At 41.3% G+C, this 11,664-nt stretch overlaps 2 protein-coding genes across 3 annotated transcripts; one reads left to right on the top strand and one right to left on the bottom strand.

Moving 5' to 3' along the window:
• The first annotated feature begins 1,540 nt into the window (after positions 1-1,540).
• Positions 1,541-6,004, top strand: nudcd2 (NudC domain containing 2). The gene is made up of 4 exons (XM_083547236.1): positions 1,541-1,942; positions 3,144-3,192; positions 3,308-3,459; positions 4,816-6,004. The coding sequence occupies exons 1-4, from the start codon at positions 1,754-1,756 to the stop codon at positions 4,897-4,899; spliced, it is 474 nt and encodes a 157-aa protein (XP_083403362.1). The 5' UTR covers positions 1,541-1,753; the 3' UTR covers positions 4,900-6,004.
• ccng1 (cyclin G1) lies at positions 5,240-9,584 on the bottom strand. 2 transcript variants are annotated; one of them, XM_083547175.1, is made up of 6 exons: positions 9,361-9,584; positions 7,649-7,912; positions 7,206-7,459; positions 7,055-7,130; positions 6,824-6,934; positions 5,240-6,208 (listed from the first exon to the last, which is right to left on the bottom strand). In XM_083547175.1, the coding sequence occupies exons 2-6, from the start codon at positions 7,910-7,912 to the stop codon at positions 6,017-6,019; spliced, it is 897 nt and encodes a 298-aa protein (XP_083403301.1). In that variant the 5' UTR covers positions 9,361-9,584; the 3' UTR covers positions 5,240-6,016. The 2 variants fall into 2 exon arrangements, with proteins under 2 accessions (XP_083403301.1, XP_083403300.1); XM_083547174.1 differs by having other exon boundaries at positions 7,055-7,133; positions 9,361-9,583.
• Positions 9,585-11,664: the final 2,080 nt, after the last annotated feature.

Genomic DNA, 11,664 nt, shown 5'->3' with positions numbered 1-11,664 from the left:
TGAATGCAATTTTTTTTTTACACCATTTGTTTGTTTTGTGTAATTAATAAAGTTAACTTAATTTCTTTTTATAGTATTATAATGTAAACACAATTAAACAAATGCCTGATCTCTTTTTTATAATCTCACCAGTGAGGCAGGCGGACAGACAGACAGACAGACAGACAGTCAGATGACAGATGGACAGACAGACAGTCAGATGACAGACGGACAGACAGTGGATAGACAGACAGTCAGATGACAGACAGACAGACAGACAGTCAGGCAGACAGACAGTCCGATGACAGACAGACAGACAGACAGACAGACAGACAGACAGACAGACAGTCAGGTAGACAGACAGACAGCAGACCTCTGCTGCTACGTGAATATGACGCATCGCAACACTACGGAGACCGAGACGTGTCCTGAGGGTCACATACAATACAGATTAACATGGCAGAGGTAGAGCTGTAACTTCCTGCAGACACAACAGGTAAAGAACATCTGGTTTTATTTCATCTTTTCTTTTTTTGCACTCCAGAGTCAGAAGGCACTTAAGTAAATTGATGATTTGCTTTCTGCACCATATTGAATTGCAGAACATCATATTTTTTTTCCATTGAATCACACTGTGTTGAAACAAATGGGAATCGCACACACAATCAGACTCAAATCAGATCATCACTCTTCATCATGGCACCTGTTAGTGTGTAGGATATATAACAGGCAGCAAGTGAACATTTTGTCCTCAAAGTTGACGTGAAACAGGGAAAAGGGACGAGTGTAAGGATTTGAGTTTAAAACTAACATAATTGAGACGTCTAAACGACTGGGTCAGAGCATCTCCAAAACTGTAGCTCTTGTGGGATATTCCTGGTCTGCAGTGGTCAGTTTCTATCAAAAGTAGAAAAGTAGAACCAACACAATATTAAGCAGGTGGTCATAATGTTCTGCCTGATCAGTGTATATAGGAGACTAAGGTCTTTTGGAGTGCAAGGAGAGCTACTGAAGACCTTTTTTGACTCTGTGGTGGCCTCAGCCATATTCTATGGAGTGGTCTGCTGGTGCAGCAGCATCTCTACTGCAGACAGGAAGAGACTGGACAAGCTGATCAGGAAGTCCAGCTCAGTCCTGGGGATTCCTCTGGACACTGTACAGGAGGTGGGAGAAAGGAGGATGGTAGCAAAACTATCATAATTTCTGGAGAACGACTTTCACCCCCTGTAACCGTTTCATCGCTGATCAGCTCTTTCAGTAACAGACTGTTACATCCTAAGTGTCTGAAGGAGCGTTACAGAAGGTCTTTTCTCCCTGCTGCTATCAGACTTTACAATCAAAGCTGCTCCCAGTAAACCAGTCACCATAATACACACTGTAATTATTATATACTATAGTATGTCTCTATTCTTTTATATATTTGCATTTATTTATTTTTTGCTGCTGTAACAGAGAAATGTCCCCACAGTGGGACGAATAAAGGTATATCTTATCTTATATATTATATATATTAGATAAGTGTCCATTCCACAGACTGACACCAAGTGGCGCTGTAGCGTCTGTGGGCTGCTGAAACCCTTCCTGTGTAGAAGAAGAGACAGAACATGCAGGAATGTAGGAGAACGTTCCTGCGCGTTCTGGTTTCTCTGTGATCTACATGTTTTGTAGAAACCCTGCTGATGGAACAGGACACCGGAACAGGAACAGATTGATGTGGATATACAGAGAGCAGTGAAGGTTCGAGGTGTTTCCAGGTGGATATTGAGACAGTACCATGTCGGTGCACTTTGAGGAGAGGAGCGGGGTGGTTCCGTGTAAAACTCCATGGGGTTCCTGGTACCAGACCATGGAGGAGGTGTTTATAGAGGTTAATGTTCCTACTGGAACATCCAGCAAAGACATCAGGTGCAGCCTCGGCAGCAAACACGTAGAGCTCAACGTGAAAGGACAGGAGATCTTCAAGGTGAGGTTCACTGTTTTTATTCACAACAGCACGTGGTGTATCTACAGGAACTTTACAAGAGAGACAACTTCACAACAGTGCTGAAAATACTGCTCCTAGACTGGTCCTAGGGTGTTGGCCAGTTTGCCATCTTACCTGACCAGCTAAAAACCATCTTAAGTGTCCAAGCTCTTTTAAAACCATCAATAAGACGAGTTACAACCAACCTGTGTGTCCAAACTTCTATAAAACCTTCAAATAAAACCAACTAGAACCAACCTGATCTACTCGAACCAACCTGTAGGTGTCCATTCTCCACTAAACCCATCAATGACCAGGTAGAACCAACCTGATCTGCTAGAAGGAACCTGTGAGTGTCCAGAACCTTCTGAAAACCTAAAATAAGACCAGGTAGAACCAACCTGATCTGCTAGAACCTACCTCTAGGTGTCCATTCTCCCTAAAACCATCAATAATACCAGGTAGAATCAACCTGATCTGCTAGAACCAACCTCCAGGTGTCCAAGCTCCTCTAAAACCATTAATAAGACCAGGTAGAACCAACCTGATCTGCTAAAAAGAACATGTAAGTTTCCAGAACTTTCTAAAACCATGAAATGCAAGCAGCTGGAACTGACTTGATCTATTAGAACCCACATGTAAGTTTCCAAAATCTTGAACCACCAAATAAGACCAGCTTAAACCAACCTGTGTGTGTTCAGAACCCTCTTAAACCTCAAATGAGTCCAGCTAGAACCATCCTGATCTATTAGAACCCACCTGTAGGTGTCCAAGCTCTTCTAACACAATCAATAAGACCAGCTGGAACCAAATTGTGGAGAAAACCCCCCCCACATCAAATAAGACCAAATAGAATCAACAATCAAGTGTCGTAACCCCCTCTAAAACCATAATGCCAGAACCAACCTCACCAGCTAGGATCTTCTCACCAGGTCCATCTTGTAAGTAACCAAAACCCCTATACCTGTGACAAGATAGAACCAGCCTGTAGGTGTTCAAGAAAACCATCCAAAACCATTACCGACCAACAAGAAATTTTTGATTTTCAAAACCATGAACATCTTTTTCACACAGAGGAACCTGAGACCTTGGAATTGTTTATGGATTGCTGAGGAACACACAAAAGAACCTTGAAGATTTGCTCGATATGATTTCAGTTCCATACATTTGTCATGTGACTTGTAATTTTTTTCCACCACAGGGAAAGTTGTTCTCATCGACGGTGGGTGATGAAGCAACATGGACACTGGGTGAGTTTTTTTTTTTTTTTTTTTTTTTCTTCCACTAAAGAAACTACTGAGGTCTGAAAGCGCACATGTTGATCCAGTCTGGTTCTTACCCAAGTCCTCCTTTAATATCTCACAGAGGACAAAAAGCTGATCAGGATCATCCTGATGAAGACAAACCGCGAGGCGGGGAACTGCTGGACTTCGCTGTTGGAGGAGCAGTACGCCGCTGACCCGTGGCTGCAGGACCAGATGCAGAGGAAACTCACTTTGGAGAGATTTCAGAGAGAGGTGGAGTCACCCAGATCCTTAATTTACCTCACCCTTTTTTAAATAAATCCTCTATATCTAGATGCTATGAAGAGATGACACATGAAAGTCAGAAATCTCTGAAAAATACACCTTGGATAGATTTTCACAGGCAAATAGGAACAGGAACTACTTTGGTGTTTTAATGTTAAATGTATCTATAGATTGATTTTTTTTTGTTGGAAAGGAAGGAGGTAGGTAAAGAGTAGGTAGTTAGGTTTGAGAGATTGATGGATGGATAGACAGGTAGGTACGTAGTTGGGTGGCTGGGTAGGTATGTTAGTAGTTGGTGGGTAGGTGGATGGGCAGTTAGGATTTAGGTAATTGGGTAGGTGGGTCAGTGAGTGGGCAGATAGGAGGTAGGTAGGTCAGTGAGTGGGCAGATAGGAGGTAAGTGGGTAGGTGGCTAGGTAGGTAGGTCAGTCAGTGAGTGGGCAGATAGGAGGTAAGTGGGTAGGTGGATAGGTAGGTGGGTCAGTGAGTGGGCAGATAGGAAGTAGGTAGGTAGGTCGGTCAGTGAGTGGGCAGATAGGAGGTAGGTAGGTAGGTAGGTCGGTCAGTGAGTGGGCAGATAGGAGGTAGGTAGGTAGGTAGGTCGGTCAGTGAGTGGGCAGATAGGAGGTAGGTAGGTAGGTAGGTAGGTCGGTCGGTGAGTGGGCAGATGGCTAGGTAGGTAGGTCAGTGAGTGGGCAGATAGGAGGTAGGTAGGTCGGTCAGTGAGTGGGCAGGTCGGTCTGTGAGTGGGCAGATAGGAGGTAAGTGGGTAGGTGGCTAGGTAGGTCGCTCAGTGAGTGGGCAGTGGGTAGGTAGGTAGATCAGTAAGTGGGCAGGTGGATGGGCAGTTAGGATTTAGGTAGGTGGGTAGGTCAGTGAGTGGGCAGATAGGAGGTAAGTGGGTAGGTGAATAGGTAGGTCGGTCAGTAAATGGGCAGATAGGAGGTAAGTGGGTAGGTAGGTAGATCAGTAAATGGGGAGGTGGATGGGCAGTTAGGATTTAGGTAGGTGGGTGGGTAGGTCAGTGAGTGGGCAGATAGGTGGTAAGTGGGTAGGTAGGTTGGTTGTCATGGTCTTGTAACTAAACCCAAAAATCTAATTGTGACGTTTGTCAGCTCACGAGACAATAAAAATGCAACAACTCTCTTGGTAGCTTTTGATTCAACAGCTATCATTATTATAGTGATGTACAGTGCACTTTGATCATTCATCCCAGATGGAAATTAACACATTTGTAATAAAACTGCTGAAGTGGTAGTTTGATTTATTAACACGCCTCAGGAGAATTGTGGGAATCGGATTCAGGAGCCTCGAGTGACACCGGATTTCTTTGGTTTCTTGCAGAACCCTGGGTTTGACTTCAGCGGTGCCGAAATCTCGGGAAACTTCCACGGCGGCGGACCGGATTTCAGCAGTTTACAGAAGTAACTACTCATCCAGCAGAGAAGAAAGACTTTCTACTGACCGCAGGGGCTTGTTTTTGTTTAATGGGACACTTTCACATCGCTGCAGTCAAACACAGTACATCCTGACTGCTGGTTTAAACTCTGACGCCTCACAAATCATTACATTAACTTTTGTTAAAGCCATAACTTAAATTCTCACAGAATGCCTTTGGGTTGGTTTTATAGACGCCTGTGAAAAGGGTTGCCAGGTCTTACCCCAATCCCTTAAGACACTGCACTTAGGAATAATCAGGCAACTTTATATTTATTAGTGATAAACAGTGGAACAATAAATGATTGAATAAAAGGAGAAATTATGCAGGTAACATTTCAATAAGTGTTTTTATTGAAAGGTCCACTTTGAGGGAACAAATCAATTTGGTCAAATCATAGTACATTTTTTTTTCTTCTTTAGTGGAAACAATTTCTCAGCACTGACATGCAGAACTGAAACAACTAATTGTCCTAATGTAACAATTTATACAATAAGACCCTGTGTGTTTATGGTTTCATTTTAAACCCTGACCTACAAAGTCGTGTGTTACAGGTCAGTTGTGTTAAAGTCCGAGATCTGCTCTTAAACAAAAACAGACTGGCTGTTAATAAAAGAAAAGGAACTTCATATATAATCACCTTGGGCAGGAGTGTGCTAGAGGACAGCAACAACCTAGGGTGGGAGTTAAGGGCTTTGGGCCGATTTCTTGGTTCCTCTGATGTTCATCTAAATCACAAAACCCTTCTCCCTCCTCTTCCACACGGTGGACTGAGGACCTAGGCGGTTCAATACTTTCGACTGCTTAGAACAACCGGCGCGACTCAGGCGCCGATTCGAGTGAGCGTGCTGCGTAGTCACGCCCGCGCCGGTCAAACCAGGGAGGTACGAACCTCTCTGGCTGACGGCTTTTAAACACTCGACTAAGATCTTCCAAAGACAAATACTTGCGTGCTCATACAAAATAAAATAAAAAAGCCACAAGAATTGGTTTCCATACAGAGCTCCACTCGAAGTTCTGTATAGAAGCCAATATAACAATCACAGCATTTCAGAAAAGAGCAAGAAATGAAAACCAAAAAAAAAAAGAAAAGAATCACTGCAGGCTTTAAGAAGCAGATTCAGGGATCGTGGGAAGATGAGCGATCTTGTAGTAGCTGTGCTTCAGCTGCCGGGCCGTTCGCCCAGAGATGATCCAGCGCAGTCTCTGGCTGTTGGGCTTCCAACACTTGGTGGCAGAATATTCAGTCAGGCACTTTGAGACGAGCTCACGCACACACACCAAGTCCCCGTCTCTAATCTGGAGGATGCGTAAACAAAAGTTTTTATTTTTTGTACTTCATTCTAAACATGTACACAAGTGAGGAATATTTATTTAAAAAAAACAACAAGACATTAGCCAATATTTGCCAGAGCAGTAGCTAAGGCTGTGGCTAAGACGTCAACTGAGTGAAAGAGGAAAAAAAATAATAATTTGTTCTACATGAAAATTACATAAATATCACTCGCATGTAAAAACAAACAAAATGTTAATCAGTGCCTCTAGAGGCCGCTCTCATAATGACACCTTTTCAGGCAAAACTGATGAATCAGTCGACCTCTAGCTGTGGATTGATACCTTCATTTCAGTGAATTGATGATTCTGGTTTTACACCAAAACTGTTAATTTCTGATGGTTCAAACACTTTAAACTGTCCTTCTCTGGAGAATCACTGAGCATGCACTTGTCTATGTAAGAGACACACACTATGCATGTTTGGCCAGGGCCACTTTTAAAGCCCCAAGCAATACCAGAGTATTCATCACAACAGAATGACGGCGCTCTACACACAACATCCCCAATATCCAAAGTGTGTGAAAGTGCTTTGCATTTCTTATACAAGCAGCCTGAAGAACGATAAACGACGAGACTTACAGCTAGTTGGTGCTGGATGTCCTTCACCCCGTATCTCAGAGCTTCAACTGACTCCGATTCGTGCTCTTCCTCAACCTCAAGGGCCAGCAGAGCCAGCGCAACCAACGAAGGCTGATGAGGAGAAAACGGAAAATCAAGAGAATTCACAGGAGAGGAAAGAGGGGAGAATGTTTTACATTTCTAAACCCTGTAATAAAAGGCTGCTTCGTATCTAAAAACACGAGAACTCACCCGTAGCTTTGTGAAGGTAAAGGAGCAATGGCAGGCCTTCAGCCGAGCCTCGAGTCTCTCAATGTTCAGAATCTTCCTACTGAAAATAAAATAAAGGTCAATTTTCTCCTCTCAGTACACAAATACAGGAAGCACGCATGCTGTTACTCACTCATCAGCGTCCACTTTTTCCTGGATGTGGCTGTGAAACAGGCGGAGGAAATGCAGTGCTGTAGGAGCTTTAACCTTCCAGTAAAGTTTTTCCAGAACGATCTTCTCCATCCTCATCATGTCCGAAACGGTGAAGCGGTTCTGACTGATTCGGATCAGATCGCTAGCCAGAGGAACGTTCTTCTCCTCTTCGGAGGTCTTCACAGCGATGTAGAAGCAGCAAAGGCCGACACAGGACAGATGTTTGGGCTGGATCTGAGAATGAGGGATTTGTCCTTTCATTGTATGAACTATTTCAACAAAATCATCATTGTGCAAACACCAAAGGATTCACAAGTTTTTTTTGTTTAGCTTTGAAGCATCATCTACTTGCTAGTCAAACATCAGACGCCCGACGCGTCTCCGCGCATCAAACGACTTTCGTTTCCAGCTGATGACACTTACCTTCATCATAGACAGAAAGCGATCCAGGATGCTCACAGTGAGGGAGAACGTCTCGGCACTGAACCCGAAGAAGCGAGTCAGAGAGAGCAGATCTTTCACCTCAAAGTCCCTCATCTTAGCGGTCATCCTCATGCCGTTGTCGTGGACCGACTCCAGGACGCGGAGCCCGCACAGTTTAGGTTGACAGCGGACCTCCTGCTCCAGAAGAGTCTTCAGCTGGACTGCAAACGGCAGAGCTTCTGCACCGGTCAGTGTGTCGATCATCTACAAACAAGAACAGGTCATTCTAATAAATAAAAAGCTTAGTGTCACATTTTTATCTGTTCTAAATGTACCTTAAATTATTACTTTCCAATTTATTAATACTCTAATCAACATGGACATTGAGAAATATTGACGTTTTAAGCAACCACACAACATTAGACAAAATATTCTTGTAAAAGTTTAAGTAATTATGGCGTTTTAAATTACGTAAACAATCAGGACACCAAACTGAACTTGGCATGTTTCCACACAGACGCTTTTAATTGCCGGACGTGCGAGTCATAGATTTTTGGTGCTCGATTTGAGACTTGGCGCATGTTTAGTGATTAGAAAATTGTTCAAGAAGTTTTTTTTTTTTTTTATCCGAGTAAAGAAATGATGTCGTAAATAAATGAGTTAAAAGAAATCAGCGCTGTTTAATTCAAAGCGCTAATTTATTTAGACATGCCTAAATTATACAACGTACAAAAACATCCAATAAATGTGCAAACCTCTTTATTAACGTCAACGGGATAAAAACAGATTCTAAATGTTTCCCCCTCATGAATAATTTGATCAATTTTTATTATAAAGAAATTAAATTTGTTGGTACAATTAAATTGTTTACATGAGTTAAGGTTGATTATTTTTAAATAACAGCTTAAGCCTGGTCTTGATATTCCTATCATGTGAATATGCATATATGTTAATGAAGCATACGCCACGCCCCCGCGATCTCAGGTGGTTGATTAAAAGGCACGTGGAAACAAACAAATGTTTCGACCCCGGAAGTGCATTTCTCACATGCGTTTTTATTTAAATATAGTTCATTAATGAAATGCTTTTGCTCATTGTTTAAAAAAAAGGTAATTTAGACACGAGACTCGCATTCAAACTTACAACATGGAGACCAGTCATCCATATTGGTTGCGGTCATCAAATCTTTCCCTATCCGTATTATGGAATCCTGTGATTGGATTGGTTGAAAGGCCATGTGTATGCAAACATACTCGACAGCTGGCCAATCACAAAGGAAAGCCCCCCCCCCGGATCTAAATGGGAAGTGCTATAAAGAGGGGCGGGACTTGCCAGAATACGGGTAGGAAAAGATAGAAAGCATCGGGTGTTCTGTCTGGACATGTCCCCGACGCAATACTATGCACAAGTGACCTTTATGGCATAATATACTCGGATTTACAGGATAGTAACAACAACAAAAAGCAATTTCAACAGTAATATGTTATTAATATTGTTTTACATTTCCTACATAAGGCATTTCTATCGTTATCTGTAACATATGACCTCGAATCCAACATATGTTCATATGAATAGGGATTTACAGAAATAAGAAAAATATACTACTAACAATCCTCAGAAAGCTTCTTGTTAATCATGTTGAACTATTTAAGAAAAATAAAACAAAGAAAATAACTTTATCAGGAGAACGGAATACAAAATGGCGAACTTACCGTGAATGGTTTGTTAAAAGCGCGAGCAAGTTTTAATACATAAAACTAAAAATAATGTTTTTGAAGAAAAAAAAGGAAAAGGTAAGAAATACAAACACAAAGATTTATGAAGCTTATTTAGTTATATGTATAAAGCAAGTATTTTAATTTATTGCCCTGCACACCCCTGACCCTTGGCGTCAGGCGGCGACCGAGTGCCTGCTTCGTCCTTTTATAGTCCACAGACCCCAGCGTGAGAACAGATCTCATTGGTTGATGTAAAGAGGCGGTCTTTCATGATGCCTTCTAATTGGTGAGCCACCTTGGAGAATCATAAGCCACGCCTTCTCGCAGCAACCGTTGCCTTTTTTAGCACCTCAGCTTTGAACTGATTTCAGATCAGTGACCAGATGGTGTGTTCTAGAAAGTACCATAAACAGACAGACAGACAGACAGACAGACAGACAGACAGATAGACAGACAGACAGACAGACAGACAGACGATAGATAGATAGATAGATAGATAGATAGATAGATAGATAGATAGATAGATAGATAGATAGACAGATAGACAGACAGACAGACAGACAGACAGACAGACAGACAGACAGATAGATAGATGGTGTCGTACCTGAATAATTCCACCTCTGTAACACACTGCACAAGCTGGACGTCATGAGGAAAAGTCGATCAAAGCAGATTAAAACAGTTGTTTAGCTTTTTCATAAACATTTTATACGTCTTTGTTTAGGTTTTTTTCTGTAGAATTTGGACAAAAACACACAATTTGCCTTCATTTCAAATCAGGAAAAACCATAATGTACCCAAAAATGCAGGGAAAACCGGGGGGTCATTTTGAGGTTAATATTGATGCTTCCTTACACTTGAACATAAACATGATCGTGAGTGTAGTGAACAGTGAAGGACTTCATCCATCTAAACACTGTACTCTTCTTGTGAAATAGGATACATCATTATTTGTTAATGTTTATTTGACCAATTACAAACAACCAAATATAGTAAAATGTTTACAAATGTATTTCACAATTTTTAAGATTTTTGAGTGGAGAGAAATTTGACAGAACGAAACATTCATTCAGAGATCTGAAAGTATTAACCAGCTGATAAAAGCACAGATATCAGTCACAAAATGTCTCAATGATCAAAGTTTTATAAGTGAGCAGAAACTTTTATTACATCATTGTGTGAACACATTTATAAAATATTAAACACAGTGGAGTCCAGATCAGTAACATGTCAGAAAGAAATTTCTTATTAGTGAGTGAACAAAAGCTGTGTGTAGTTCATCTGATACACAGTGTTGGTAAAAGCACTCAAACAAACTCTATAACAAACTCTGTAACACTTCGTAACACACTATAACACACTGTTACACACGCTGTAACACTGCATATACCAATAATAGATACCAGTTTAGTTCAACAAAATCACCTCATCACTCAACATCAAAAACACAATGGTTTTATATCAGGAACACTTTAACAACACTGTGTATCAGATGAACTACACACAGATTATGTACATTCACTGATGCAGGGTAGACACGTAAGAAACAAACAAGAAAAGAAACAAACAAAAACAATGTAAAGCAAGAAGTGTGGAAGGAAGGAAGAAAAGAAGGAGGGAAGAAACAAACAATAAAGTTGGTGGTAGAAGTGACTGAGGAAAATAAAGGAAAATAAAAAAATAAAGCATAAAAAGGTGTATCCTTATTGTGAGCATCAGTCAGTAAAAGTATTAAGAAGATGATATAAACATTAGGTGATGTAGATGGAGTTCTCAGGTGAGCTCTGAGCAGGTGTTTACATATTGAGATGTTGCTCCATTAGATGCTATAACTCAACTGTAAAAGAGGTGGGAAAAAAATTCATTACAAACAATTCATCAAATGTCCAGCAGATAGCGCTAGATCGGACACGCTGCTAATATCAGACACAGAAAAAGGAATTCTCTCTCTCTCCAAATGTTATTCTCTCATTCTCTCTCTCCAAATGTTTTTCTCTCATTCTCTCTCTCTCTCTCTCTCTCTCTCTCTCTCTCTCTGTCTCTCTCTCTCTCTCTCTCTCCAAATGTTTTTCTCTCATTCTCTCTCTCTCTTTCCCTCTCTTTCTCTCTCTCCAAATGTTATTCTCTCATTCTCTCTCTCTCTCTCTCTCTCTCTCTCTCTCTCTCTCTCTCTCTCTCTCTCTCTCCAAATGTTTTTCTCTCATTCTCTCTCTCTCTCTTTCTCTCTCTCCAAATGTTATTCTCTCATTCTCTCTCTCCAAATGTTATTCTCTCATTCTCTCTCTCTCTCCAAATGTT

The sequence above is a fragment of the Silurus aristotelis genome (genome assembly GCF_946808225.1).
Source record: "Silurus aristotelis genome assembly, chromosome: 7".
NCBI classification, from domain to species: domain Eukaryota; kingdom Metazoa; phylum Chordata; class Actinopteri; order Siluriformes; family Siluridae; genus Silurus; species Silurus aristotelis.
This window is presented reverse-complemented; position numbering and strand designations above follow the sequence as displayed.